This window comes from Lethenteron reissneri, chromosome 65, assembly GCF_015708825.2.
Source record: "Lethenteron reissneri isolate LAM-NWPU_2019-01 chromosome 65, ASM1570882v1, whole genome shotgun sequence".
In the NCBI taxonomy this organism is placed as follows: domain Eukaryota; kingdom Metazoa; phylum Chordata; class Hyperoartia; order Petromyzontiformes; family Petromyzontidae; genus Lethenteron; species Lethenteron reissneri.
The window spans coordinates 10148161-10175971 of NC_083843.1; the positions used below are offsets into that span (position 1 = coordinate 10148161).

General features: G+C 48.6%; 1 protein-coding gene across 1 annotated transcript in view; it reads right to left on the bottom strand.

Moving 5' to 3' along the window:
* Positions 1-8729: 8729 nt before the first annotated feature.
* The window catches only part of LOC133359559 (E3 ubiquitin/ISG15 ligase TRIM25-like), a 223482-nt gene continuing 204400 nt past the window's right edge, over positions 8730-27811 (bottom strand). Inside the window, exon 6 of the mRNA XM_061578003.1 lies at positions 8730-9428. Within this exon, the coding sequence (XP_061433987.1) occupies positions 8881-9428 (548 nt within the window). The 3' untranslated portion in view covers positions 8730-8880. The remainder of the gene's footprint in view (positions 9429-27811) is intronic.

The following is a 27811-nucleotide window of genomic DNA, read 5'->3' on the forward strand; positions in this document are numbered from 1 at the left end:
GAATCGCAGTGCTGCTTTAACTCTCAATGATGTCCTATGAAGTAGGGCCGTTGCCTGAAACGTCGATTAATGTTACTTTTAAGCTCCAAGCAAGTGTTTGACGAACGCGTGGAGTTATTTTTGACAGCGAGCGAACGTCCCACATGAACCGTCAGTGTGTACTGCGCATTCGTGCGTTTGACTGCCCTCTGATGCTCGTGGGTGCGATGCCTTGCCTCTGTTCTTGGCTTTGTATCAATGTGTTTCACGTTGTATATAAACGTAACCGTGTAAGATGTAGATTTTAAAGTGTATATTTGGAGTGATTAGATGTTAACTCCCTCGCCTGGTATGCAGGATGTCGTGGATTCGATCCCCACCCCGACGCCTGCTGCATATTAGGAGTTTGCGTTCTCTCTTTCTCACCGTGGTCGTTTTTTCCCTCCACATTTAGAATCAACATCACGCGTTTAGAGTATTAAGCTACTGCTATACATTTCCACATGATAAGCCACTTCGTTCAGCTATCATCAGTGATGACCAGATCGTTTCTGGTCATCACTGATGAGCTACATTGCTCAGTGTGCCTTACCTGGTAAAATATAACAAAATATAGTCCACAGTAAACTTATTTAAGTTTTTACGCATGTGTCACTTGACACCTTGGACACCCTTGCGAATGAGAAGTTCAATCTAGCGACTTTCAAGGTAAAATATTTTAACCACCAACATCCTGGGGGCTCACAACATCGGAGATGAACAAAGAAGCCAACATTTCTTAGCACGAGGTTACAAACCTCACGAGACACTCCGTGGAAATGTGCTCAAGTGGTCAAGGTCACAAACACGAGCTTCGTATCGCACGTAGTGGTCTAGACGCAACGTGAGACACGTTACACGGTCGGCTTTGACCACTTACAGACGGGAGCCAGGTCCACTCGCTACGCTCTCAGTGGGAGCTGCGCTCGCCACGACTTCTCACCGAGAGCCGCTCGCTGTGGCTGAGAGACGCTGTCCCTGGAGCGCACACGGCGGCAACGGACCAAGACACGAATCGACTCTAACCTGCGTAGACAGGAGCGTTGCATTCACACCGCGGTGTTGGGGTTTACAGGTCGCAATTTGTTAGAAAACCCAGAGTGGCCAGGCAAACGGTGATGGTTTGTCCCTTGGACTGATGTCGTCGGCTCTGGTGAGGCTCTGTGGGTTTCTGCACCAAACCGTACCTTGTAAAACATTCTTATTAAAGTTTTTTTTAAACTATGTCGTCTCTATCCATTTCCATGTATTTGTTCTGGATTTATTTTAGCATAACTGTTTAAAATTGTCTTTAAAAAGAATCAACTTAATATTGTTGTTTTTGACAAATAATCTCCAAACTTAACGGGATCAGGTCGGAGGGTAGGAGGGTGATCATGTGGGTGGTTGAGAAGGTGTGTGGGTGGGTGGAGATTGGTGTTGAAGTGGTTAGTGCACTGTGCTACGAACCTGGTGACCCAAGTTCGATTCCCACTGACGACCACCAACACCACTGACGATTGTCTGAACTGATCCTGGCCCTCTCCTAGGTTGACTCAGCCTCAAATTAGTACCTGGTGTAGAGTATAAACATCACCACTCGAGAGACAAAGGCGGCAGGGCTTGGTGCTGGCCATTCACCCATTCGTGTGCCGTGCCGGCCTTCATAGATGCTCGCTAACAGCACTTGCCCAACAGTCTGTTCAGGCTATACGGGGTATCTTTGCCTTTGTGCGGGTGGGTGAGTGAGCAGGTTTGAAGGTAATCCGGCGGGAGGGAGATCAGCCGGGAATTGTTGCTTGAATATGCATGAGGTGGGCAGATGGGAGGGTGTCAGGATGGGCAGGTGTATGGCCGAGCAGGTGTGAGTGTGGACAGGTCGGAGGGAGGGTCTCTGTAGACGGCTGGGGGGGTAGTAGGTTAGGGAGTGGCAGGTGTCAGGTCGGAGTGTGTTGGGTGCAGGTGAGTGGGTGGTGGTCATCATTACCAAGCGTAGTCATCATCATCCTGCTCTTCATCATCCATCAGACAGGATCCATTCATCATCATAGCTCATGATGACGAGGAACAAGCAAACTGACAGAGTGCAGCAAAAAAATAACACGAGATGCGCCATGGAATGTGGCCCAAGGCTACAGACAGCACTTACCTGTGAAGGCGTAAGCTGTAGATTTACAAACCGTGCCCGGGTTTAATCTACGATAATATAACATCTATACAAACAAAACAACAGTAACCATCCCAAAAAATACATGTTTACACAAGTCAGTCAGCCTCAGCTTTGAGAGAGTCACATTCACAGCCTGGATGACAATCTTGAAAATAGATGTTCAGATATATTTTTTATTCACCCAGAACACCCCTGAACCACATTGCAATGTAATTACAATTCACAGGTAACCCAGAACACAATCAAGTCTATGTATATTTACGCGATCTAACCCAATAAACCTTTATAATTGATAATATGGGTCACGAAAGCCTACGTGTTAAAGTCGATTGTTTAACCAGGTGGAACTCAAGATACCAGGATGAGTCTCGGTTGCAAGTGATGATAATGATGCTGCTTCTGCTGCTGATGATGATTCTGTTACTGCTGATAATGATTCTATCATTATTGATGCTGCTGGTTCTACTCCTGATGCTGATGATGATAATGATGGAGCTACTGCTGTTGATGCTGTTGCTCCTGTTACGAATTCTGCCGCTGATGATACTTTTGCTGATGCTGATGATCGAGTCTAGTTGTCTAACGAGGTGAGAACTCAGGAGATCAGGATGAGTCTCATTGACAAGAGGGACCTGGGTCACAAAAAGAAAAAAAAATAAGTTAAACCCATGCCAGCAATGAAGCAAGTAGAAATCTCACCCACAGCCCAGAGCACAATGCGATTAGCATTCACATAATTACAAAACTGGTACGATATAATAAATGCGTCTCAAATCATCTACGCATTGCTAAACAGCCTGAGACTCGAGATTGGGTTCACATCGTATTGGTGTCTCACTTTAAGGAGGAGCGCCGTGGTCGCTAGGAGACATTAACTCCCTCGCCTAGTATGCAGGAGGTCGTGTGTTGGATTCTGACCCTGACGTCTGCTATTTTTGGGGGTTTGCGGTGTCTCTCTCCCTGTAATAACACACAGTGTGTTTGTGTTATTAATACGTGTTGAGACAATATTAGTCGTGTTGTAGTGTAAGGTAGATCTTCACTCAGGCGCTTAAATACTTTAACCCACTTCAAAGTCAAAGCAGATAATTAAAATAATAAAACAAACCTTTATTATGAATACTAATGGTGGCGAAAAACCTCCTCCTACTACTAGGTGTGGCTTATCTCTGTCTATGCCCTGTAAAATAAAACTCCTTTGGGTGGGTGGAGGAGTCACTTGACCCGTTTTTATAACAATGTTTTAGCCCAGCGACGCTCAGCATACACCACGAGTAGGCCCCTCTAGTGATGCCATCCAATTTCCACCCCGGGTTTATCACCCAACGAGCGAGTGACCACGAGGGGACGGCGCGCGTCACTCCGCAGTGTCACGTGATGCGTGTTCCCAGCACGCCCGCGGTGGAGCTCCGCCCTCTCGGCGTTGAGCGCCACGCGGCGCGCGGTGCGAGGGACGATGACGTCAGAGAGAACCTTGGCTCCCCCCGCCCTCCCCCACCAGTGCGCTAACCACTGCACCACCGCTCCACCCCACACTGCGCACATGGCTCTCTATACACTAAAGACAAAGATACCCCGTGTAGCCTTAACAGACTGTTGGGGCAAGTGCTGTTAGTAGCGAGTAGCAACTATGAAGGCCGGCACTGTGACACACGAGGGAGTGGGTAGGCAGCACCATGCCCAGAAATACAAAACAAAACCTAAGAATATGAATCCTTGCAGTCACGAAAGCTTCAAATCTAGAATTAATGCCCTCTACGGAGAGGAATTCCACCTATCTGTTAGAGTTTTTAACAGACAACGAGACAAGAAGTCACAGCTTCTCGAGACGCTGGCCTTCCTCAAGAGATGCCGAGATAACAAGGTAATACCCATCGCTTTCACACTCACATCCGCTGCTGTGTCCTCACCGAGATCTAAACAGATCTTATTTAAAGCTAGCCTATCACTAATCTCGGAGAGAATAAGGTTACTCCGATCTGAACTCGACAATTTAGACAAGACTCTCTTACAAACACATTTAATGTTAACACAAAAAATGTCACCTTCTGATTGGAACCACGTTGATAACATGACTTCTGCTTCTGCTGACTCAATGTCAGCCAAATGCAAAGATAACCTGATTTCTAAATTCAACCTCCTATCTAAGAAGAAACTAGAGCCACACATCGCAAAGCAGGATGTTAACAAGACCGTGATTAATCAGAGTAACATCCCAATTTCTGAAACTCTAAAAACGGTACTGGCCAAAGGACTAAATTTCGCCGTCACCCCTAAACATATACCAGTAGAGGATATGATTTCTCAGATTGATGTAGCCCTCAGAGGCATAGGACACATCCATGCGGATGTAGCAAGAGCTGAAATAGCTACTATTCTTAAGAATGCTAAGAAACCCACTAGTAACATCAGCAAAAATGAACGCTCTGAACTCGCGGACCTAAAAAAGAGAGATGATATAGTCATCCTCTCGGCAGACAAGGGCAATGCCACGGTCATCATGGATAAAGATTCATACAACAACAAAATCCTGGACCTTCTTAATGATGGGAGTTACTCCAAAATTAAAAACGATCCCACTAAAAGCCTAACGACGAAAACCAACAGTATCATCACGAGTTCGACTTCCCTAATCGAACCAAGCAAACGTCCCTCTCTAAAACCATCGGCGGCAAGACCTCCCAGACTCTATGGTCTTCCCAAAATCCATAAGGAAGGCACCCCGCTACGACCCATTGTGTCGACGATAAACTCTCCTACGTACAAACTAGCCCGTTTTCTATCAGATACTCTGCTCCCCTTCACAGGCAAGACCTCTTCGGCAGTACTCAACTCAACCCAATTAGTCTCTATGGTTAAGGACATGGTACTATCTCCTGATGACATCCTCGTCAGCTTTGATGTAGTATCTTTGTTTACCAAAGTCCCAGTACCGGACACCCTAACAATAATTGAGGACTTAGTCCAACATGGATTGAATTCTGATGCACCTGCGCTGGTTAGGCATTGCCTCACCAACACCTATTTTACCTGGAATGGCACCTTCTACAAACAGAATGAGGGTACCCCTATGGGCTCCCCTTTGTCACCAGTTATAGCCAACATGTTCATGGAAAAGTTTGAATCAGACGCCATCCAGACATCCACCCTGCGTCCTTCCCTGTGGAAGAGGTATGTGGATGACACTTTCGTCATCTGGCCACATGGCCTCCCAGCATTGAACCACTTCTTGGACCACATCAATTCTAGACACCCATCCATCAGATTCACCATGGAAGTGGAGAAAGACGGTAAACTACCATTCTTGGATATTCTGTTTGAGAGGAGACCTGACGGATCCTTGGGACATTCTGTCTACAGGAAAGCCACCCACACCGATTCCTACTTGAAACCGGATTCCCACCACCACCCATCTCAAAAGAATTCTCTCATCAAAACGCTATACCACAGAGCCCATGGCATTTCTGACAAACACCACCTGACCGGTGAATTAAGACATGTACATCGGGCCCTCAGGATGAACGGATACTCTGACCGTACTATCCGCCAAGCTGTCTCTCCCACCACACAGAAACAGCCAGATGAAACTCCGACCAAAACCATCACGTTACCATACATAGCAGGCGTGACCAAAAAGATCTCCAAAATTCTAAACAAACATAAGATCCAAGTCCGATTCAGTACAGTGCATAAAATCCATGATCTGATTCCATCTGTGAAGGATGTCGTTCCTAACTTACAGTATCCTGGAGTCTACAAATTGAGTTGCATTTGTGGTGATTGCTACATTGGAGAAACGAAACGTCATGTTTCTGATCGTGTCCGCGAGCACAAGTCAGATCTGAAACACGGCAGAACTGATTCTTCTGCCGTTGCCGATCATTGCTACAACTCTGTGGGCTCTCATGAAATTGTCTTTTCCGAGACCAAGGTTCTCTGCAAACCTCCTGGCTACCATCAAAGGTTTGTACACGAAGCCATACAAATATACAAACACAGACATAATTTCAACCGTGATGATGGGTACAAACTTAGTAATCATTGGAAAGATGTTATCAACCACGCAAAAAAGACTTAAGTACACTTTTTTTGGACCATCTTATCTGACAGGCACTATTTTACTTTACTTTACCGAGTGTTAACATCCCCAGTTATTTTTAACAGTACTCTCTTCATTGTTCAGCCAGCATTGGTATAAACAGGGGCATTTTCGTTCTTTTGTCTATCATGTGTATCAGGCCTCCCCTCCCCCTCTCTGCTGCATGTGTTGAGCACTCCGTGCTGTCTTTGAGCCCCGCCCCCCTCCCTCCCGCTACGTTTCCATTCATTGGCTACCACATTCTGATGAGCTCCCCCCCCCTCTCCTCCCCCCCCCTTCAACTTGCTTATAAGGGACTACATCTTGAATCATTGCCTCACTTGATGCAGCTAATTCGGCTGTGACTGTCCCACCTGATGACAGAGACTTGTGTTGCCTCCGAAACGTCGTGATTTTTTGTTTTATTTTATTTGCATTAATTTTGATGTTTTACCTACGTGACTTTACCGAAAAAACCTAAGAATAAGATATGCACAGACACAGTAACAAAGACACAAACACAATAACAAGACACACAAAGACAAATACACGCACAGACACAGTAACAAAGACACAGACACAATAACAAAGACACAAAGACAAAGATACACACAGACAGTAACAAAGACACAAACACAATAACAAAGACACGCACAGACACAGTAACAAAGACACAAACACAATAACAAAACACACAAAGACAAAGACACGCACAGACACAGTAATAAAGACACAATAACAAAGACACATGCAAAGACAAAGACACACAGACACAGTAACAAAGACACAAACACAATAACAAAGACACACAAAGACACGTACAGACACAGAAACAAAGGCACAAACACAATAACAAAAACACACAAAGACAAAGACATGCACAGACAGTAACAAAGACACAGACACAATAACAAAGACACACAAAGACACGCACAGACACAGTAACAAAGACACAAACACAATAACAAAGACACACAAAGACAAAGACACGCACAGACACAGTAACAAAGACACAAACACAATAACAAAGACACACAAAGGTACACACACCAACCTACTTACCCGAAGACAAAGATTCCCCGTAAAGCTTTAAAATACTATTGAGTTAAGTGCTATTAGTAAGTTTCACCTATGAAGGCCAGCCTGGGAGAGACCCGCCTTTGTATCCCCAGCGGTAATGTTTAATCATCGCACCAGGTAGTCATTTAAAGCTGAGTCGACCTAGGGGAGGCCCAAGACCGATTCAGATATTCGCTATCAATGATGTTTGTAAACCGGTCATGAGCCTCCCCTAGGTCGACTCGGCCTCAAATGAGTACCTGGTGCGGTGTGTAAACATCGCCACTGGGGAAAAAAAGGCGGTCGGGCGCGGTGCTAGCCACCCACCCCCTTGTGTACCGTTCCGGCCTTCATTAGGTGCTCGCTAACAGCACTTGCCCCAACAGTCTGTTCAGGCTATACTGGGGGTCTTCGTCTTTATCTTTTGTGTGTCTATGTCGCCTTCACAGACGTTTGGGGAAAGGGCTGTTCGTAGCAAGTAGCAGAGCCTGTGAAGGCTGGCACTCTCGCACACGAGGGGGTGGGTGTCCAGGACCAAAACAAAAATATGCACAAAGACACACACACAAAGTAACAAAGACACACACACAGACACAGTAACAAATACAGACACACACACACAGACACAGTAACAAAGACACACACACAGACACAGTAACAAAGACACACACAGACACAAAGGCATACAGACCAACCCACTAACCAAAATAAAATTATCCCCCGTGTAGCTTTAACAGACTGTAGGGGCAAGTGCTGTTTGCTAGTAGCACCTATGAAGGCCGGCACTGTGGCACACGAGGGGGTCGGTGACCAGCACCACGCCCGACCCGCCTTTGTCTCCCCAGTGGCGATGTTTGCACATCGCAGCAGGTACTCATTTGAGGCTCAGTCGACCTAGGGGAGAACCTGGACCGATACCGATAATCGTCACTGGTCTTGGTGAACCGGTCATGGGCCTCCCCTAGGTCGACTCAGCCTGAAAAAAGAGTTCCTGGTACGGTGTGTAAACATCACCACTGGGGAGACAAAGGCGGCCGGGCGTGGTGTTGGCCACCCACCCCCGAGTGTGCTGTGCCGGCCTTAATAGGGGCTGTCCATAAATGACGTCACGCGATTTTTGACCCTTCCCCCCCTTCGTCACACGGCGCCACAAAAGTCAGACCCCCCCTCAAATGACGTCACAAAGCTCTGCCCCCCCCCCCCCCCCAAAAAAAAAAAAACATGCGTCAAATCGCTTTAAGCTATTGTCATTGTAGTACGTATTTAATGTGGCGCTGCACTCTGATGTTGTAGGCGAAAACATTTATTAAAAAGTCTATTTAACTAAGTAGAACGTGTTGTCTATATTTAAGTTGCGCATTTTGACGTGACGTCACATTTCTCAACCTCCCCCCATCGTCACAAATGTCTGCCCCCCTCCCCTAGGTGCGTGACGTCATTTATGGACGGCCTCATAGGTGCTCGCTAACAGCACTTGCCCCAACAGCCTGTGAAGGCTACACGGTGGATCTGTGTCTTTGTTTGCGCGAGTCTGTGCGTTGTGCCCGTTTCTCTGTGCTGCTCACACTCCGTGCTCTCAGCACGCACGACTCAGATCCAGAATCCTCACTGAGCTACCATCACCATACACACTCAGTGCGGGGTAGAGCGGTTGACTAAAGGAGTGGTGGATGGAGTGCAGCAGCTCCATGGAGTCGGCGCGGTAAAACGACAGCAGCCCCGCCTCGTAGTGCAGGTGACAACCGACTCTCCGGGGAGGATCCCTCACCGACACTGAGGTCGATACACCACCATGCCACACTGAGCAGCTGTTGTTATTTGTATATAAAACCCAGGATGAGTCGTTCTGTCCCAGCCCGCACTCTTTACCAAGCCCTTTCCGTGCGATCGTCCCGTACGCGACTCCAACCTGACAGAACCCCGTCACACCCCCCACGTTCACCTCCCAGTAGTGCTGACCAGACGAGAAGCTCTCGGAGCACAGGGCTTGTCGCCAGCCATCAAAGCGGTGCGGGTGATCGGGACGACCCTGGGAGACAGCGGTCCGCGTCACCGTCCTGAGGTCCGAGGAAATCTGGAGTTCGTTGTGGGCCGAGTTTGGGTCCAGAGTCGGTGAGCGTCCGTCTGCAGTAACGATAATCACAGTCGCCGTGTAACAACAGCACCACTATAACAACAGCACTCGTGCACTAACACGCACGTACACTACAATAGAGCATTTCATAATGAGCATTGTTACACAACGTTGTAATGCGTAGCTATCGGTGTGATGACATGTAACGGGCGCTTTGTCAATCCACTGCTGGATGAGGGCCTCCCTACACCGTGCGGGTCGCGGGGGATATTTGACCATACTTCACCACGCCGGTCACCGCGCGTTGGTGAAGGCAGGCGGCGCGGCTGGCGAGAGCATAGAAGTACAGTACAGCGGTGCGTTTGTCTGCCCCGCCATCTACATTTTTAAAAGTCGAGCTTCAGTTCAATATTCACTGTGTAATAGATGTAAAACATGTGATGATACCATCAAAATGTGAACTGCTCTATATATTCTAATGCAAGGCTGAAAACTTGAAATATATTAATTGCTTCCAACATGTATTTGTTAAAATGTTTTAATTGAAATAGAACGATCAAACATAGAGCAATTGTTACGTTTTTTCGGTAAAGTCACGTAGGTAAAATAATAATATAAAATAATAATAATAAAATAATAATAAAATAGTAATAATAATAAAATAAAATACTATTAAAATAATAATAGCGCCAAAATAATAATAAAATAATAGTAGTAAAATAAAAAATTATAATACAACAATAATATTAAAATAAAATAACAATAAATTAATATGGATAACGTAATAATAAAATACTAATAAGATATTTTTAATAATAAAATACTAACAAAATAATAATAAAATAACATAGTATTAACTAAAAATGATAAAAATAATAATAAAATTAACTAATATTAATAAAATAAAATAATAGTAATATAATAATCTAAAGTGATACAGCAAATTTAGCTGTGACGGTCCCACCTGAAGACGGAGACTTGTGTTGCCTCCGAAACGTCGTGATTTAATTGAGTTATTTTCATTTTGTATTATTTATTTATTTTTTCCTACGTGACTTTACCGAAACAACCTAAGAGTATGAATCCTTGCAGTCACGAAAGCTTCAAATCTAGAATTAATTGTTAAGTTAAATCAATAAAGTTCTAATAATAAATAATAAAACAATTCCAATAAGAAAGTAAAAGTACTTTTGAAATCGCAAAAAATCGCAGCCTTTGCGATTTGCTAATCGCATTATTTCAAATTGCGATTTCGATTTGAAATCGATTCATCGTTCAGCCCCACTGTGCGGTAGTGCCCGTGGGAGGCAGTGGATCACAGCAGCAGCAGCAGCGTGGATATCAACACCGCCGCAGCGTCTCTGTGTGTGTACAACAAACACAAACATCTCCCGTGTGTCACCTTTCACAGGCTGTAGGGGCAAGTGGTGTTGGTGAGCACCTGTGAAGGCCGACACAGCACACGTGGTGGGTGTGATAGTGTAGTGATGTACACTCATGTGTGTGTGTGATAGTGTAGTGATGTACACTGGTGTGTGTGTGTGTGTGATAGTGTAGTGATGTACACTCGTGTGTGTGATAGTGTAGTGATGTACACTCGTGTGTGAGATAGTGTAGTGATGTACACTCTGTGTGTGTGATAGTGTAGTGATGTACACTCGTGTGTGTGATAGTGTAGTGATGTACACTCGTGTGTGTGTGTGATAGTGTAGTGATGTAAACTCGTGTGTGTGTGATAGTGTAGTGATGTCCACTCGTGTGTGTGATAGTGTAATCATGTACACTCGTGTGTGTGTGTGTGATAGTGTAGTTATGTACACTCGTGTGTGTGTGTGATAGTGTAGTGATGTACACTGTGTGTGTGATAGTGTAGTGATGTACACTGTGTGTGTGTGATAGTGTAGTGATGTACACTGTGTGTGTGTGATAGTGTAGTGATGTACACTGTGTGTGTGTGATAGTGTAGTGATGTACACTCGTGTGTGTGTGATAGTGTAGCGATGTACACTCGTGTGTGTGTGTGACAGTGTAGTGATGTACACTCGTGTGTGTAATAGTGTAGTGATGTACACTCGTGTGTGTGTGTGTGTGTGATAGTGTAGTGATGTACACTCGTGTGTGTGTGTGATAGTGTAGTGATGTACACTCGTGTGTGTGTGTGTGTGTGATAGTGTAGTGATGTACACTCGTGTGTGTGTGTGATAGTGTAGTGATGTACACTCGTGTGTGTGATAGTGTAGTGATGTACACTCATGTGTGTGTGTGATAGTGTAGTGATGTCCACTCGTGTGTGTGTGTATGATAGTGTAGTGATGTACACTCGTGTGTGTGTATGATAGTATAGTGATGTACACTAGTGTGTGTGTGTGATAGTGTAGTGATGTACACTCGTGTGTGTGTGTGTGATAGTGTAGTGATGTACACTCGTGTGTGTGATAGTGTAGTGATGTACACTCGTGTGTGTGATAGTGTAGTGATGTACACTCGTGTGTGTGTGTGTGTGATAGTGTAGTGATGTACACTCGTGTTTGTGTGATAGTCTAGTGATGTACACTCGTGTTTGTGTGATAGTGTAGTGATGTACACTGTGTGTGTGATAGTGTAGTGATGTACACTCGTGTGTGTGTGTGATAGTGTAGTGATGTACACTCTTGTGTGTGTGTGATAGTGTAGTGATGTACACTCCTGTGTGTGTGTGATAGTGTAGTGATGTACATTCGTGTGTGTGATAGTGTAGTGATGTACACTCGTGTGTGTGATAGTGTAGTGATGTACCCTCGTGTGTGTGTGTGATGGTGTAGTGATGTACACTCGTGTGTGTGTGTGATGGTGTAGTGATGTACACTCGTGTGTGTGATAGTGTAGCGATGTACACTCGTGTGTGTGTGTGTGTGATAGTGTAGTGATGTACACTCGTGTGTGTGTGTGTGTGATAGTGTAGTGATGTACACTCGTGTGTGTGTGTGATAGTGTAGTGATGTACACTCGTGTGTGTGTGTGTGTGATAGTGTAGTGATGTACACTGTGTGTGTGATAGTGTAGTGATGTACACTGTGTGTGTGTGATAGTGTTGTGATGTACATTCGTTTGTGTGTGTGTGATAGTGTTGTGATGTACATTTGTTTGTGTGTGTGATAGTGTAGTGATGTACACTGTGTGTCTGTGATAGTGTAGTGATGTACACTCGTGTGTGTGATAGTGTAGTGATGTACACTCGTGTGTGTGTGATAGTGTAGTGATGTACACTGTGTGTCTGTGATAGTGTAGTGATGTACACTGTGTGTCTGTGATAGTGTAGTGATGTACACTCGTGTGTGTGATAGTGTAGTGATGTACACTCGTGTGTGTGTGTGATAGTGTAGTGATGTACACTCGTGTGTGTGATAGTGTAGTGATGTACACTCGTGTGTGTGATAGTGTAGTGATGTACACTCGTGTGTGTGATAGTGTAGTGATGTACACTCGTGTGTGTGTGTGTGATAGTGTAGTGACGTACACTCGTGTGTGTGTGATAGTGTAGTGATCTACACTCGTGTGTGTGTGATAGTGTAGTGATGTACACTCGTGTGTGTGTGATAGTGTAGTGATGTACACTCGTGTGTGTGTGTGTTATAGTGTAGTTATGTACACTGTGTGTGTGTGTGATAGTGTAGTGATGTACACTCGTGTGTGTGTGTGTGTGATAGTGTAGTGATGTACATTCGTGTGTGTGTGATAGTGTATGATGTACGCTCGTGTGTGTGATAGTGTAGTGATGTACATTCGTGTGTGTGTGTGATAGTGTAGTGATGTACACTCGTGTGTGTGTGTGTGTGATAGTGTAGTGATGTACATTCGTGTGTGTGTGATAGTGTAGTGATGTACACTCGTGTGTGTGATAGTGTAGTGATGTACACTAGCGTGTGTGTGTGTGATAGTGTAGTGATGTACGCTCGTGTGTGTGATAGTCTAGTGATGTACACTCGTGTGTGTGTGTGTGATAGTGTAGTGATGTACACTCGTGTGTGTGTGATAGTGTAGTGATGTACACTCGTGTGTGTGTGTGTGATAGTGTAGTGATGTACACTCGTGTGTGTGTGATAGTGTAGTGATGTACACTCGTGTGTGTGTGATAGTGTAGTGATGTACACTCGTGTGTGTGTGTGATAGTGTAGTGATGTACACTCGTGTGTGTGTGATAGTGTAGTGATGTACACTCGTGTGTGTGTGTGATAGTGTAGTGATGTACACTCGTGTGTGTGTGTGATAGTGTAGTGATGTACACTCGTGTGTGTGTGTGTGATAGTGTAGTGATGTACACTCGTGTGTGTGTGTGTGATAGTGTAGTGATGTACACTCGTGTGTGTGTGTGATAGTGTAGTGATGTACACTCGTGTGTGTGTGTGATAGTGTAGTGATGTACACTCGTGTGTGTGTGTGATGGTGTAGTGATGTACACTCGTGTGTGTGATAGTGTAGTGATGTACACTCGTGTGTGTGTGTGTGATAGTGTAGTGACGTACACTCGTGTGTGTGTGTGATAGTGTAGTGATGTACACTCGTGTGTGTGTGTGATAGTGTAGTGATGTACACTCGTGTGTGTGTGATAGTGTAGTGATGTACACTCGTGTGTGTGTGTGATAGTGTAGTGATGTACACTCGTGTGTGTGTTATAGTGTAGTTATGTACACTGTGTGTGTGTGATAGTGTAGTGATGACTGCTGTGTATAAACATCGCCACTGGGGAGACAAAGGCGGTCGGGCGTGGTGCCGACCACCCACCCCTTCATAGGAGCTCGCTAACAGCACTTGCTGCAACAGTCTGTTAAGGCCATGCAAGGGATTTCTGTCTATATCAACGTATTGGTATATGTTGATACGTTTTCTTTTGTAATTAACTTGTTGTCGCCTGTGTAGTGATTTGCACGGGCAACTCATCTGATGCCTTGGCCAGGTTGTCTAATGAAACCTAAAGTTGCCTTTGATTCTGAGAGCCTCAGGTTGTAACACTCAACCCTAAGAATCCTCAAGGTGTCTGTATCTCACTGCCTCAAGCACTAATAATGAACCCTAAACATCTTAGCCATAGCGCGTGTGTGTGTGTCAGACTCACACGCAGAATAGCAATAGCATCCTTACTCAATTATACACACGTGTAGTGTTAATAGAGCTCATGTAATAGTTGTTTGCACCCATCTGTGTACGTGCTATATTTTAATGTGTAGGTATATTAATATATGTTTTTTTAGTAATTTACCTTTTGGCTAGGTAATGATTTAGATGGTCAACTAAGGTCAAGCCCTTGACTGGCTGTCTGATTAACCTCTGAATTGTAACACAGAATCCTCAACGTGCCTTTGTGTCTTAGAGCTTCAGGCATTAACACTAAACCCTATGAATCCTAACTGTGTGAGTCTGGATATCGCATTTTTATCATTGAACCGTACAAATCCTACAGGCAGCATTTGTGTCTGCAGTGGTGATGTTTACAAGATGTACTAGGTACTCGTTAAAGCTGAATGTACCTAGGAGGGCTCCAAAATTTGTTCTGAATCCACTCATCACTGATGTTAGCCATGGCCGTGAATAGCCTGTTGGTGACGATGTTTGTAGCTCAGTGCACAAACTATTCCATCTTCACTGGACATCCGTACTCACGCTCATCCATACACCTCCGATTAGCACGGTTGGTGTGAAAGAAGTTCAGTGTAGATCTATACACTTTACAAAGACAAAGATGCCCCTGTATATCTTCAACAAACTTTTGGGGCAAGTGCTGTTAGCAAGCACCTGTGAAGGCCTGCATGGCACACCAGGGGGTAAGTGGCCAGCCCCACGTCAGGCCGCCTTTGTCTTCCCAGTGGTGATGTTTACACACAGCACCAGGTACTCAATTGAGGCTGAGTCGACCTAGGGGAGGCCCAGGACCGGTTCAGATGATACATCACTGGTATTGGCCTTGAGCAGGAATAATACTCGGGACGCCAGGTTCATAGCGCAGTGCGCTAACCACTGCATTACCGCTCCACAACATACTTGTACAAGCACAATTACACACACAATAACACACATGTGTAGGGGTGTTAGAGAGAGAGCCGTTATGCATGGCAGCTTATGGGAAACAAACACAGTGGGCAGGGCTACGTGAGTGCACGGGGGGGTGCTCTCAACGACGTCCGCACCGGGCAGCCCGGGGCCCCACCCCTCAGCGGGGGTTGAGTATAAAAAGGGGATGTGTCAGAGGGCTCGGGGAGAAATGTTAAGCTAACGAGAAGACTGAAGACATCTTAGCTAGAAGCCCTGGACTCCCCTAGTTCGACGTCCTTATCAGGGCCGAACAGGATCGAGCCAGCGGCGTGGTTCCGAGAGCCAGAGCCGGTGCTCTTGTCAGAGCAGGTCTGGGACTCCGGGTACCGGGCCCGACTTACCAGTGTCGGGCCAGATAGCCTCCCCTAGCCCGTTAGTGGAGGACTAAGAGGCAGGCTAGGGTAGCTAGCGTGTGTATTCCCAGCTAGCCGGGTGAGGGGGCCGATACCCCCTCGAGTGTTATATGCCCACTGTTGTGCTGTGAAATAAACCCGTGTGCCTCCAACTCCGGCGTCAAGAGTCGTCAACGGTATTAAATCTGGTGTCAGAAGTAAAAATCTACGAACATGGACACGCGCCGGACAGCTCGAGTCAGGATACCGGGGGCGGAGGACACCGCTGCAGTCGGAGAGCCCTGGACGGGTCAAGAGAGCACGGAGCAGTCGGGGCCAGATACGGCTACGCCGCAGCAACAGGAGGGTGGGGAGGTGTCGGCAGAGGGGCTGAGGCAGGCGCACGCCAAGCTGATGGAGCTGCTGCACGCCGCTGCCAGCATGCTGGACCACATCACTCAGCTGGGGGCTGCTGGACCGCCACGGGGCGACGAAAGCCGACGACCACAGTGCCTTCCCGCCATTTCGGCGGAACACCAATTTGAAAATCCCGCCATCACCGCAGCTGCAGTTGAGGGCGTGGCCGGCCTGAGCATCGCGTCCAACGGCGGGCATACAGTACCTGCCGCGTCATCGCCAACGGACGGGACGTCACCACGGGTGCGACCGGCGATGCCATCGGTCGTGCGCGCCGAAGCAGAGCCGGGTGAGGGGAACGAGGAAGGCCGACCTTCTGCGGCAGCCGCTGCGCTACATCAGCGACTGCCTCCACTCAAAGAATTTGTGGGCGAGGAAGGCGACTGGGGCGGCTTCCAGCGGCGCTTCCTCGCTCACCAGGAGATGGCGAAGTGGACGGACGCCGAGGCTCTCCGCGCGCTGCCAGCACTCCTCGACAGCGACGCCCTCGCCACTTTAACATCGGCACCAAAGGAGAGGCGCTCTACGCTGCAGACGGCGATGCAGGTGCTGGCTGCAGTTTACGGTCCGCCGTCAGACTGTCGCCAACTCTTCTACGATCGCCAGCGGGGGGCAAAGGAGTCGCCTCTGGCGTACCGCACAAGCCTCCTGGCACTGGCAAAGGCGGCCTTTCCACGGATGGACAACGAAGGTGTCGACGCCATGGTTACGGAGAAGATACTCCTGCTGGCGGACGACTTGGAGATCGTCATCGTCGCACAGGACGACGCGGAGATGTGCTCCCTCCAAGCGGCACGACTCCTCCACGCAAACCTGCTCGCGCAACGACGCAAGGCCAGCAAGGCGGCGAGCGGGCGTACCGTGGCCGCAGCCACCCTCCCGGTGGAGGAGATCTTGCGCCATCGACCATCAACGGCAGCAGGGAGCGGGAGTACGGGCGGACCGGGGCGGCTCGAGCCATCCCGATCATCCGTCGTCGTCACCAGCGCTCCCGCGCTGCTACAACTGCGGCATCCGGGGCCATGTCGCCTCGGGGTGCCGCTCTCCTCGGCAGCGCGGGACGACACCTCGACGGGACGCCGGCCCTCTTCCCAAGCTCCATCATCATAACCCGGCGAGTCGCGGCACCTCACATGTTTGGCCCACGCACACACCCGCCACACACTCATACACCGCACCGATTGGGGGGCCAATATCGCGCACCATCGCACCAACATGCACCACTCTGGGTACTCAGATTGAACCCAGCCAGTGGTCCGTGTTGGCCCATCGTGTTGTAGCCGCGTCGTCGGGGTCGTCGGCCGTTGTGGGGCACATCGACGGGGTCGAGGTGCGCATCCTGGTCGATACGGGAGCATCGGCGACCATTATTTCGGAGTTAATTTACAATATTCTCCCTGCCCAGAGCCGTCCTTTGATGCCTGTTAACGTGCCATTCTTTGCTGCTAACGGGGGCTCACTTGGCATCATCGGACAGATTCGAGCCCAAATTTGTATCGGGGATATTAAATTGTCTGGGCCGATTTTTGTTTCCTCCTCGCTGGCGGTTCCGTGCCTGCTGGGGACGGACTTCCTGGCCAAAATGCCGATTAGGATATTAATCGACCAGGGATGCATTGAGCTCCCGTCGGGCCGACGCATGGCGTTTCTGCCATCCCCCGGTACGAGTCGGACGGCGTTCGCAACGGTGCCGGCGTTTGTAGATAGAACGGTGCGCGTTCCTCCGGGGGCAAAAATGTTGGTTCCTTTGAAACTTCGGCGGCCCTTCGCTAAGGGTATTGGGGCCCAAGGGGTTCTGCTGGGGCCATCTAGGGCCGGGGTTAGTGGACCTCATTTACTTCCGGCCCAGACCATAGTAAGAGGGGACGGAGACCCCTTCATCGCGGTCCTCAATGTGGGCTCGCAGACGGTGGTGGTCCCGCAGGGGACCGTGCTTGCTCACGCGACGCCGGTGCCCTGTGAGGAACCCGTCGCGAATCACGTGAGTGCTGTCCCTGCGCCGCGACCACATTCGGACAGCGATGAAGGGTGGCTCGAGGCGCTTTGTGCGGGATCGACGGACCTGTCAAATTCAGAGCGTCAACAGCTTAAAACGCTACTGCGGGAATTTTCCGACGTTTTCAGTCGGGACAAATACGATTTGGGTTGCACTCATCTGCTGCGTCACCATATTGATACGGGTGACAGCGCGCCAATACGCCAGAATCCGTTTCGGTTAAGTCCCGCCGAAAAGGACCATGTCAAATCGGCTATTGATGACATGTTAGCCGCCGACATAATTTCTCCTTCCACCAGCCCTTGGGGAGCGCCGATCGTCCTGGTTAAAAAGCAGGATGGCTCGTTGCGGTTTTGCGTTGATTTTCGGCGCCTTAACAAAATTTCGGTTGCCGACGCATACCCGCTCCCACGGATGGACGAATCGCTGGACGCCTTGGCGGGAGCGCGATTCTTCTCCACATTGGATTTACTTTCGGGATTCTGGCAGCTTCCTCTGGACGATGATTCAAAGCCTAAAACTGCTTTCCGTACACCGCACGGCCTGTTCCAATTCAACCGGTTACCGATGGGACTCCACTCAGCGCCGGCAACTTTCCAGCGTTTGATGGAATTGGTTTTGGCTGGATTGCAATGGGATTCGTGCCTGATTTATTTGGATGACGTTATCGTCTTTAGTAAAACTTTTGACGAACATCTCCAGAGGTTGCGGGCGGTTTTCCTAAAGATGCGGGCTGCTAATTTGAAATTCAAACCCCAAAAATGTCATCTGTTACGCGATTCGGTGCGTTATTTGGGACACATCGTGGGGCGCTCAGGTATTGCTACCGATCCCGCCAAAACGCAGTGCGTCAGCTCCTGGCCGACTCCCACCTCGGTGGGAGAGGTCAGGAGTTTCATTGGCTTCGCGTCGTATTACCGACGGTTCGTCGCAGATTTTGCGATGATTGCGAAACTCCTACACGCTTTAACATCAAAAGGGGTTCGGTTCCACTGGGGTCAGGAGGAGGAGGCTGCTTTCTGCTCCCTTCGGGACGCCCTGGTAAAAGCTCCTCCCTTGATTTACCCCGATTTTTCTAAGCCTTTTTTGCTCGACACCGATGCGAGCAACACGGGTATTGGGGGTGTGCTTTCCCAGGTGGTTGACGGCGTGGAACGGGTGGTTGCGTACGGCAGTCGGGTGTTGTCTCCGGCGGAGCAAAGATATTGTGTCACCCGTCGGGAACTGTTGGCAATTGTCTATTTCATCCAACAGTATCGCCCATATCTGTACGGTCGGCATTTCACCGTCCGCACAGATCATGCGGCACTGCAGTACGCCCTGCGAGTTCAACAGCCATCGGGACAATTGTCCCGATGGTTGGAGATCCTCCAGGATTTTGATTTTGAAACCACCTACCGTAAGGGCGTTCGCCACAGAAATGCGGACGCTCTGTCGCGCATGCCAACCACCTCTGAATGTGCATGCCTCCTGGGGTCGGGACGTTGCAGGCCAGCAGGGGACATACCGGTTCCGGTCCTGGCGGCCGCCGGCGACGACGAAACATTGGTTCCTAATTCAATCGCACAACAGGGAAAAGATTCCCTGTTGGGGTTGCCCGTCAATGAATGGGGGCGCCTCCAGATGGAGGATACCTCTCTCCTCGGGTTGCGTCGTCGCGTCGGCTGTGCTGGGCAGGGCAGGGGTGATGGCGACGCATGGGAATTGGTGCATGGTCTGCTGATGCATTGGGACGGGAAATCCCATCGACATCGGCTGGTGGTCCCTTCGGGGTTGCGGGGCAAGACGGTGTGGGCCGCACATGAGCGCCTCCTACACCTGGGGACCCAAAAGACCCTCGCCTTACTCCAACTCGATTTTTTTTGGCCAGGCATGACGAAGGATGTCGGGGATTTACTGGGGTCATGCCCTCGGTGCGCGCAACGAAAACCGCCAGCACGTGTGTCTAACCCACCCTTGCAGTCAATCAAAGTGTCCAGAGTTAACGAACTCGTCGCGCTGGATATTTTGGGCCCATTCCCCGTCACACCCAGGGGCAATAGATATTTGTTGACGGGTGTGGAGTATTTCACGCGCTGGCCTATGGCCTGGCCCCTTGCCAACCAGTCGGCAGCAGCCATCGTGGAGGCCTTTGTTCAGGGTTATGTCCTGGACAAAGGTGCTCCGGAGCGGCTGCTGACCGACCAGGGCAAAAATTTTTCCGGTAAAATGCTCAAAGAAGTCTGTGAGCTCCTGGGCACGAAGAAAATTCGTACCTCCCCGTATCACCCGCAGACTGACGGGATGGTCGAGCGTCTGCATCGGACCATCACGTCAATGTTGTCACAGCAGGTGTCGGACTCACAGACCGATTGGGACTTGCAAATTCAAGGGGTATTGGCGGCGTACCGGATGGCCCCCCACGCAGCTACGGGATTTTCGCCCTTCTACCTCATGTACGGCCGCGAACCTGACCCGCCTGTTCGTGCCCAGCTGCAGATCCCCGCGCCTCAGGGAAAAACTAAATTGGCTGACCATGTGAAATTTAATTTAGCCAAATTGACAGAGGCACGGGATGCTGCCATACAAAACTCTGACCTCCGTCAGAAAGCGAACGAGCGACTCAGACGGGGTCGGGCGCACATGCTGCAGTGGAAGCCGGGGGACAAGGCATGGCTGCACTGTCCCCAGGTGCCATTAGCAACCTCCTCTAAGCTGGTGCGGCCGTGGCGGGGCCCTGTGGAGGTAGTTGAGGTGTTGCGACCGCAGTGCGTGCGTATCAAATGGGGTAAGCGGCGGTGGTTCGTGCACCCCTCTAGATTAAAACCATTCGTCGCAGTACACATCCCCACTTCACACACGCGTGGCCAAACATGTGGGGGGTCGGCCGACTCACTGGGTCCGTCTCCGTCGCTCTCACCTAATGCCTTGCCGGCTGTGCCACCTCCAGGTGCATCAGGAGTGACGGGCTCACGCCCGATCACCCCTCCTGGGGATGCCAAGGGTCACGCGGCGTCGGATGAGGACTCACCCCAAGACGGACTGTTGCCACAGGACGGTCCGCCACCCGGGGTTACCCCGTGTGAGGGGCCCGCTGCAAGGACGCGCGCTAAAATGCGCAGACTGTTGTGAGGACGGAAGATGTGTACATAGGTTGTGTTCATTGTGTGTTGTGTGAATGGTGTGTTCCCCGCTCATTGGATGTGTATGCGTTGGGCTCACCATGTGTTGGGTGTGTGGTGGGTTCCCTGCAAATCGTATGTATGCTGTTTTACGGAATTCGTATTTATTCGGGGGGGGTGCGTCGGGTTGTTTTCTCTTCTTGCTGTTGCGTTCTTGTTGTGTTCTTGTTGTTGTTCTTGTTATTGTTGAAAAATAGTGAGGCACACGCGCGGTCAGGGGGTAAATGCGCTTTTATTGTCGTTTTTTTTGTATGTTGGCAGCCGGGACGGCTGCAAGCTATGCGGGGGGGGGGGGGGGGGGGGGGTGATGTAGGGGTGTTAGAGAGACAGGGTTGAGTATAAAAAGGGGATGTGTCAGAGGGCTCGGGGAGAAATGTTAAGCTAACGAGAAGACTGAAGACATCTTAGCTAGAAGCCCTGGACTCCCCTAGTTCGACGTCCTTATCAGGGCCGAACAGGATCGAGCCAGCGGCGTGGTTCCGAGAGCCAGAGCCGGTGCTCTTGTCAGAGCAGGTCTGGGACTCCGGGTACCGGGCCCGACTTACCAGTGTCGGGCCAGATAGCCTCCCCTAGCCCGTTAGTGGAGGACTAAGAGGCAGGCTAGGGTAGCTAGCGTGTGTATTCCCAGCTAGCCGGGTGAGGGGGCCGATACCCCCTCGAGTGTTATATGCCCACTGTTGTGCTGTGAAATAAACCCGTGTGCCTCCAACTCCGGCGTCAAGAGTCGTCAACGGTATTACACATGCACAGGTGGTAAGAGTCCGTGGAACTCACACATGAATGCCAGCAGGTTGACCACAGCTCCCTGCAGGGTGCTGATAGATGCGATATCTGTTTTGCTGGGAGATGAGGGTGGAGATCCCTTCTGAGCCTCTCTCCTGTAAGATCAGAACCAGCAGTGACTCACACAGCCCGTGTCTTACACAGCATCATCACACACAGCATCAACACTCACAGCATCATCATCACACGCAGCTCATCATCACACGCAGCTCATCATCACACATAGCATCATCATATGCAGCATCCCACACAACATCATCACACAGCATCATCACAGCCAGTGCCTTACACAGCATCATTACACACAGCGATATTACACTCATCATCATCACGCAGCCCATGTCCCACACAAGGCGTCACCCCGTGTATACATCTGTGCGAGTTCATGTGTCCCTACCGGTTTGTCTCCTTCAGGTGAACCTGCAGGAGTCAGACACAGGACAGGGGACGCGAATCAGTTCACCTCCAGCCACATTAACCACACGGTGATTGGTAGACACGATGAGGCTGCACTCAACCATTTGCTTATCCCAGTGTTGTTGGTTGTAATCAAGACAAAGCCGTGGACTCGTTTGGACTCGATGGTTCTCATCAGCAAGGTGTGGCCTCTCAAACCATTGCCACAGGCAATGAGGTGTACGTGTCACTCAACATTGAGTGGCAGTGATTGGAAATAATTTTCCACTGCATCGTGTTACCTTTGTCAGAAGTTTTGAATTTTTGGGACAATTTTTGGGCCCAAAAACCTCAGAGAAGCCCACTTTTGATACAATTTTGGGCCCAAAAGTCGGTAATGTACATACATAACGTAGGTGCATTATGTGTCTTGATTAACTATGAATAACCCAACTAATAAGAGATCCATTGTCATTTATATGCATACATTAACTCACCTCTCCCACTCTGGGATTCGCACCTGATTGGCTCACAGTGATGACATCACATTTATTCCTCTAAGACCAAAACAGGAGAATTTCTCCACAATTTTGACGGTCACCTGATGAGGCTGGTTGTAATTACTGGCAAAACGTTGTACTCGTTTCGTAGATAGAAATATTATAATAAAAATAAAGTGAATAAAAATAAAAATAATAAAATTAAAATAAATATTAATAAAAAACAAAAACCACTAATGTCTTTTTATTATTATTATTATTTTTCTATCTACGTGACTTTACCGACAGATCTCAAAGAATATGAATTCCTGCAGTCACGAAAGTTTAAAGTCAAAATGTTAATCGTTTATTTATTATTTGGAAATTCAGTGGTAAGTTATATTTTTACTAGAACATACAAATTCACGTTGGTGGGCTTCTTTCAATACAATCTATGGCCCATAGATTGTATTGACAATGCAAGTTGCGTTATGTTCTTTGTGATACCTTGCATGTGCCGCCTTTCTAAATGTACAGGCAGTTTTCGACGTAAAACGCGAACTTAATCACGGAACAATGTTTTTTCAGTGGAGCGATCCTTCGTGAGATGTAATGAGTCAGCCTCGTGCTGGCAGTGAGTGTTTGTGCATGTGTGCACCTGCGCTCGTATGTGCGTGCGGGTATAAGTTAGTGTGGGGGTAGTGGTAGTGCAATGGTAAGCGCACTGCGTTACCAACCCGGTGACACGAGTTCGATTCCTGCTCACGACCAACACCAGTGACGATTATGTGAATGGGTCCTGGGCCTCCCCAAGGTGGACTCAGCCTCAAAGGGGTACCTGGTTTTGTGCGTAAACATCGCCACTGCGGAGGCAACAGTGGTCAATGGTGGCTAGGTGGGGTGATGCCTACTCACTCTACCTGCAGGAACGTGAGCGAGTCCCTCTCCTCCTGCAGAGTGCGCAGGCGCGTGGCTGCTGTCCGGAGCTCGCTGATTTCGTATTCGTAATGAGCGATGTTCTCCTCGATCTGGGACAGCAGCTCGCGCCCCTTCATGTCCACGCGATCCAGAGTTGCCCTCTCATCCTCATTCAGCATCGCCCTCATGCGGGTGAACTCACCTGAGATGCGAGCCTTGGTCTGGACCATGTAATCCTGCAAGGGTGTACGATGGATGCTATCATTTCATATTCAATGCTATAAATACCAAAGTCACATTTTTTCTGACTACTCCAAACCTAGTTTGCCTTGCCTCCACATTATGTCTCTGCACTCACATCTCAATGAACAGGTCGATAACTGTTTAAGAATCTAGGACATTCACATCTATAATATGGTTAGTAAGATAAAAAGCTAAATTGTATTCCTCTGCGGAAATAAACACATCATAAAGTGAAACATGAAATTGTAAATCGAAACAATGTTCCATACGGTCCCATTATATTACCTAAAATGTATTCCTAAAACAAATGTACCCACCCAAAACATACTAAAAATTGATTTCAATACAACTGAGATATTTTATGCACAAATATGGAGAAAATTAACGACTAATAACTTACTAAAATGATCTGTTATTAAACTATCTCACGGTATTGGAATGTCCATTCCTCTAAGCATAGGCTGGGCTCTCTCCCATCCCTCCATCGTTTCAAATCACTCCTAGCTCTGATATTTGATGGAGACCAATTATCTGCTTTTTTGGTTGTATTACTAATATTCTCCACAACATGGAGATGTGTGAATTGATGCCCTCTTTTACAGCAGGATTTGCATGACATTGGATACTTTGGATACTCGGAACATTATCGTGGTGGTGGGGTTTGTGTGTTCCAGTGACCCTCAGTGCTATGTCGCCTATAGTCTTGCACTCCTGGTAGGATCTGCCTTTGTTAACAGGTCTGGGCAGAGGTTCCAGACAAATAATGGTCCAAAAAGTCATCCCTTCATGAATGGTTAAAACATACTAAAATCAGAGAACCTGACCCAGACAAGGTATACCAGGACAACCCCATGGAGCCAGGCCTGGGGGTGGTGTTTGACGAGAAGCGCCTGGTGGGCAAGTAACCACATAACCCGGTTGAGCCCTGCCCAAAATGGCTACGTGGCGCCATCCTCTGTGCCCACCATCTGCAGGACGAAGGGTGAGGGGCGGGTGCGATGCTAGTATTGCAGAGAGTGGGATGGCCTCAGACGGACTGAACCTTGGAAATGGGTACTAGCTATTAGAAAATGGAATGTCACTTCACTGGGGGGAGGAAGGAGTCGGCACTGGTGGAGGAGGTGGAAAGGTACCAACTAAATATAGTCGGTCTCACCTCCACACACAGCATTGGCAATGGACACTAACTTCTCGATCGGGGGTGGTCTCTCCTATTCTGGAGAAACCCCTGGTGAGTGGCCCCGGGCGAGTGCGGGGATATTCACAATCCCGGCTGGGTGCTGTTCAGTTTGAGTTTGTCCCAGTGGATGAGAGGGTCGCCTCAATGAGACGTCGGGTCTCAGAAAGGACAACTCTGACTGTTGTCTGTGCATATGTACCAACAGCAGTTCAGAGTTTTCGGCCTTCTTGGAGATGGTGGGTGCAGTGCTCGATCGTGCTGCCTACCGACTCCATAATCTTACTGGGCGAAGTCAATGCTCACTTGGGAAAATATGGAGAAACCTGGAGAGGCATGATTAGGGGGAATGTCCCCCCTGATCTCAACCCGAACGGTGAGATTTAACTGGAATTTTGCGATAGTAACGGAATGTCAATAACTAACACCATGTTCGAACACGAGGATGCTGATATGTGTACTTGGTACCAGCGCACCTTGGGCCGAAAGACAATGATTGACTTTATAGTTGTATTATCAGACCTAAGGACATATGTTGTGGACACTCGGGTGAAGAAATGGGCAGAGCTGTCAACTAATCACCGCCTGGTGGTAAGTTACATCTGATGTTTTGGGCACCGACCAGATAGATGTGGAATGCCCAAACGAATAGTGCAGTTTTTCTGGAAACGTCTGGCGGAAGACCCAGTGCAGAAAGATTTCAACTTCCACTTCTGGGAACACTTCTTCTGCACTCCAGAGAAGGTCATGGACATTGAGTCCGAGTGGACAATGTTCAGGACCTCTATTGTGGATGCGACTGCAAAGCTGTTGTCCGAAGGCAGTTAGTGCCTGTGAAAGTGGCAAACCTAGGTCCCGCTGGTGGACACCAGTGCTGAGGGATGCTGACAAATTGAATAAGGAGACTTTTTCCTAGCTATGCTTGAAAAAAGGTCTCCCGACTCGATTGAGTGTTACCAGTTTGCCAAGAGCGTGGCAGCGGTAGCAATTGCTGAAGCGAAAGCCCGAGCAAGGGAGGCACTTGGAGAGGCCATGGAGAGAGACGACCGAGCAGCCTCAAAGATCTTCTGTAAAACCATCCGATGCTATAGGAAGGGTATATGGGATGTGGCCCCATCTATTCTCAATAACATTGAACACAATGAAGGAGATGGTCGAGAGGTGGAAGGAACACTTTGAGGAGCTCCTCAACCCAGTGGACATGCCCTAGTCTCAGATGGCAGCCCTGGAAACAGCTGGGGGGATCTGATCCATCACGGCTGCTGAAGTCTCTCTGGCGGTCGAGGGCCTTCATAGCAGCAAAGCTACTAGAGTGTAAGAGGTTAACCCAGAGTTTTAAGCGCTGGACAGTGTAGGAGTGCCTTTTCAATGTTGCATGGAAGGTCAGTACAGTACCTCTGGATGGGAAACTGGAGTCGTGGTGCCCATTTTAAAGGAAGGGAACTAGAGGGTCTGCTACAACTACAGCGGGATCACACTCCTCAGCGTCCCAGGTAAAGCCAGTGCTAGAGTGCTGGAGAGGAGTTTCTTGCTGGTTGGTTGATCATCAGATTCAGGAGGAACAATGCGGATTCCGTCAGGGTTGTGGAACAATGGACCAGCTCTTTTCCTTCTCACAGATATTTGAGGGGTCATGGGGGTATACTGATCCAGTTTACCTTTGCTTTGTAGAATTGGAGAAAGCATATGACTGTGTTACCTCTAATATCTTGTGGGAGGTGCTGCGGGAGAATGATGTACCGGTGCCGCTTTTGTGTGGTATCCAGTCCCTCTATTCCCAGAGTGAGAGCTGTGTCCGTATTCTTGGTGTTAAATCAAGGTCATTCACTGTGGATGTTGGACTCTGCCAAGGGTGCGACTTGTCTCTACTCCTTTTTGTGATTTTCATGGACAGGATATCAAGGAACAGTCGAGGTATGGAGAGTATTCAGCACGGGGGCATGGAAGTTGTATCGCTGTTTTTAGCAGATGACGTTGTCCTCTTTGCTTCGTCAGTTTGTGATCTCCAGCGTGCACTGGAACAGTTTGATGCTGAGTATGAAGTGGCTAGGATGAGGATCAGCACTTCCAAATCTGAAGTCATGGTTCACTCCCGGGAGATGTTGGATTGTTCTCTCCCTGTGAGAGGGGATAAGCTGTCCTTTGTGAAGAAGTTAAAGTAACTCGGGGTTTCTATCCCAAGTGATGGTAATTGGGAGCAGGAGATTGGACGGTGGATCGGTGCGGCATCCGCAGTGTTGCAGGCACTGTACCGTTCCATGGTAGTGAAATGGGAGATGAGTTCTCGAACAAAGCTCTTGCTTTACAGGTCAATCTACGTTCCCACCCTCACCTGTTGTTATGAGCTTTGGGTGATGACCGAAAGGATGAGATCGCGCGTTAGTTATAATTGTGTCATAACCCTCCACCACCGAACACGGCCAAACAGTAAAAAATGTGTCACGTTTACAAAGGACAGACTCCCG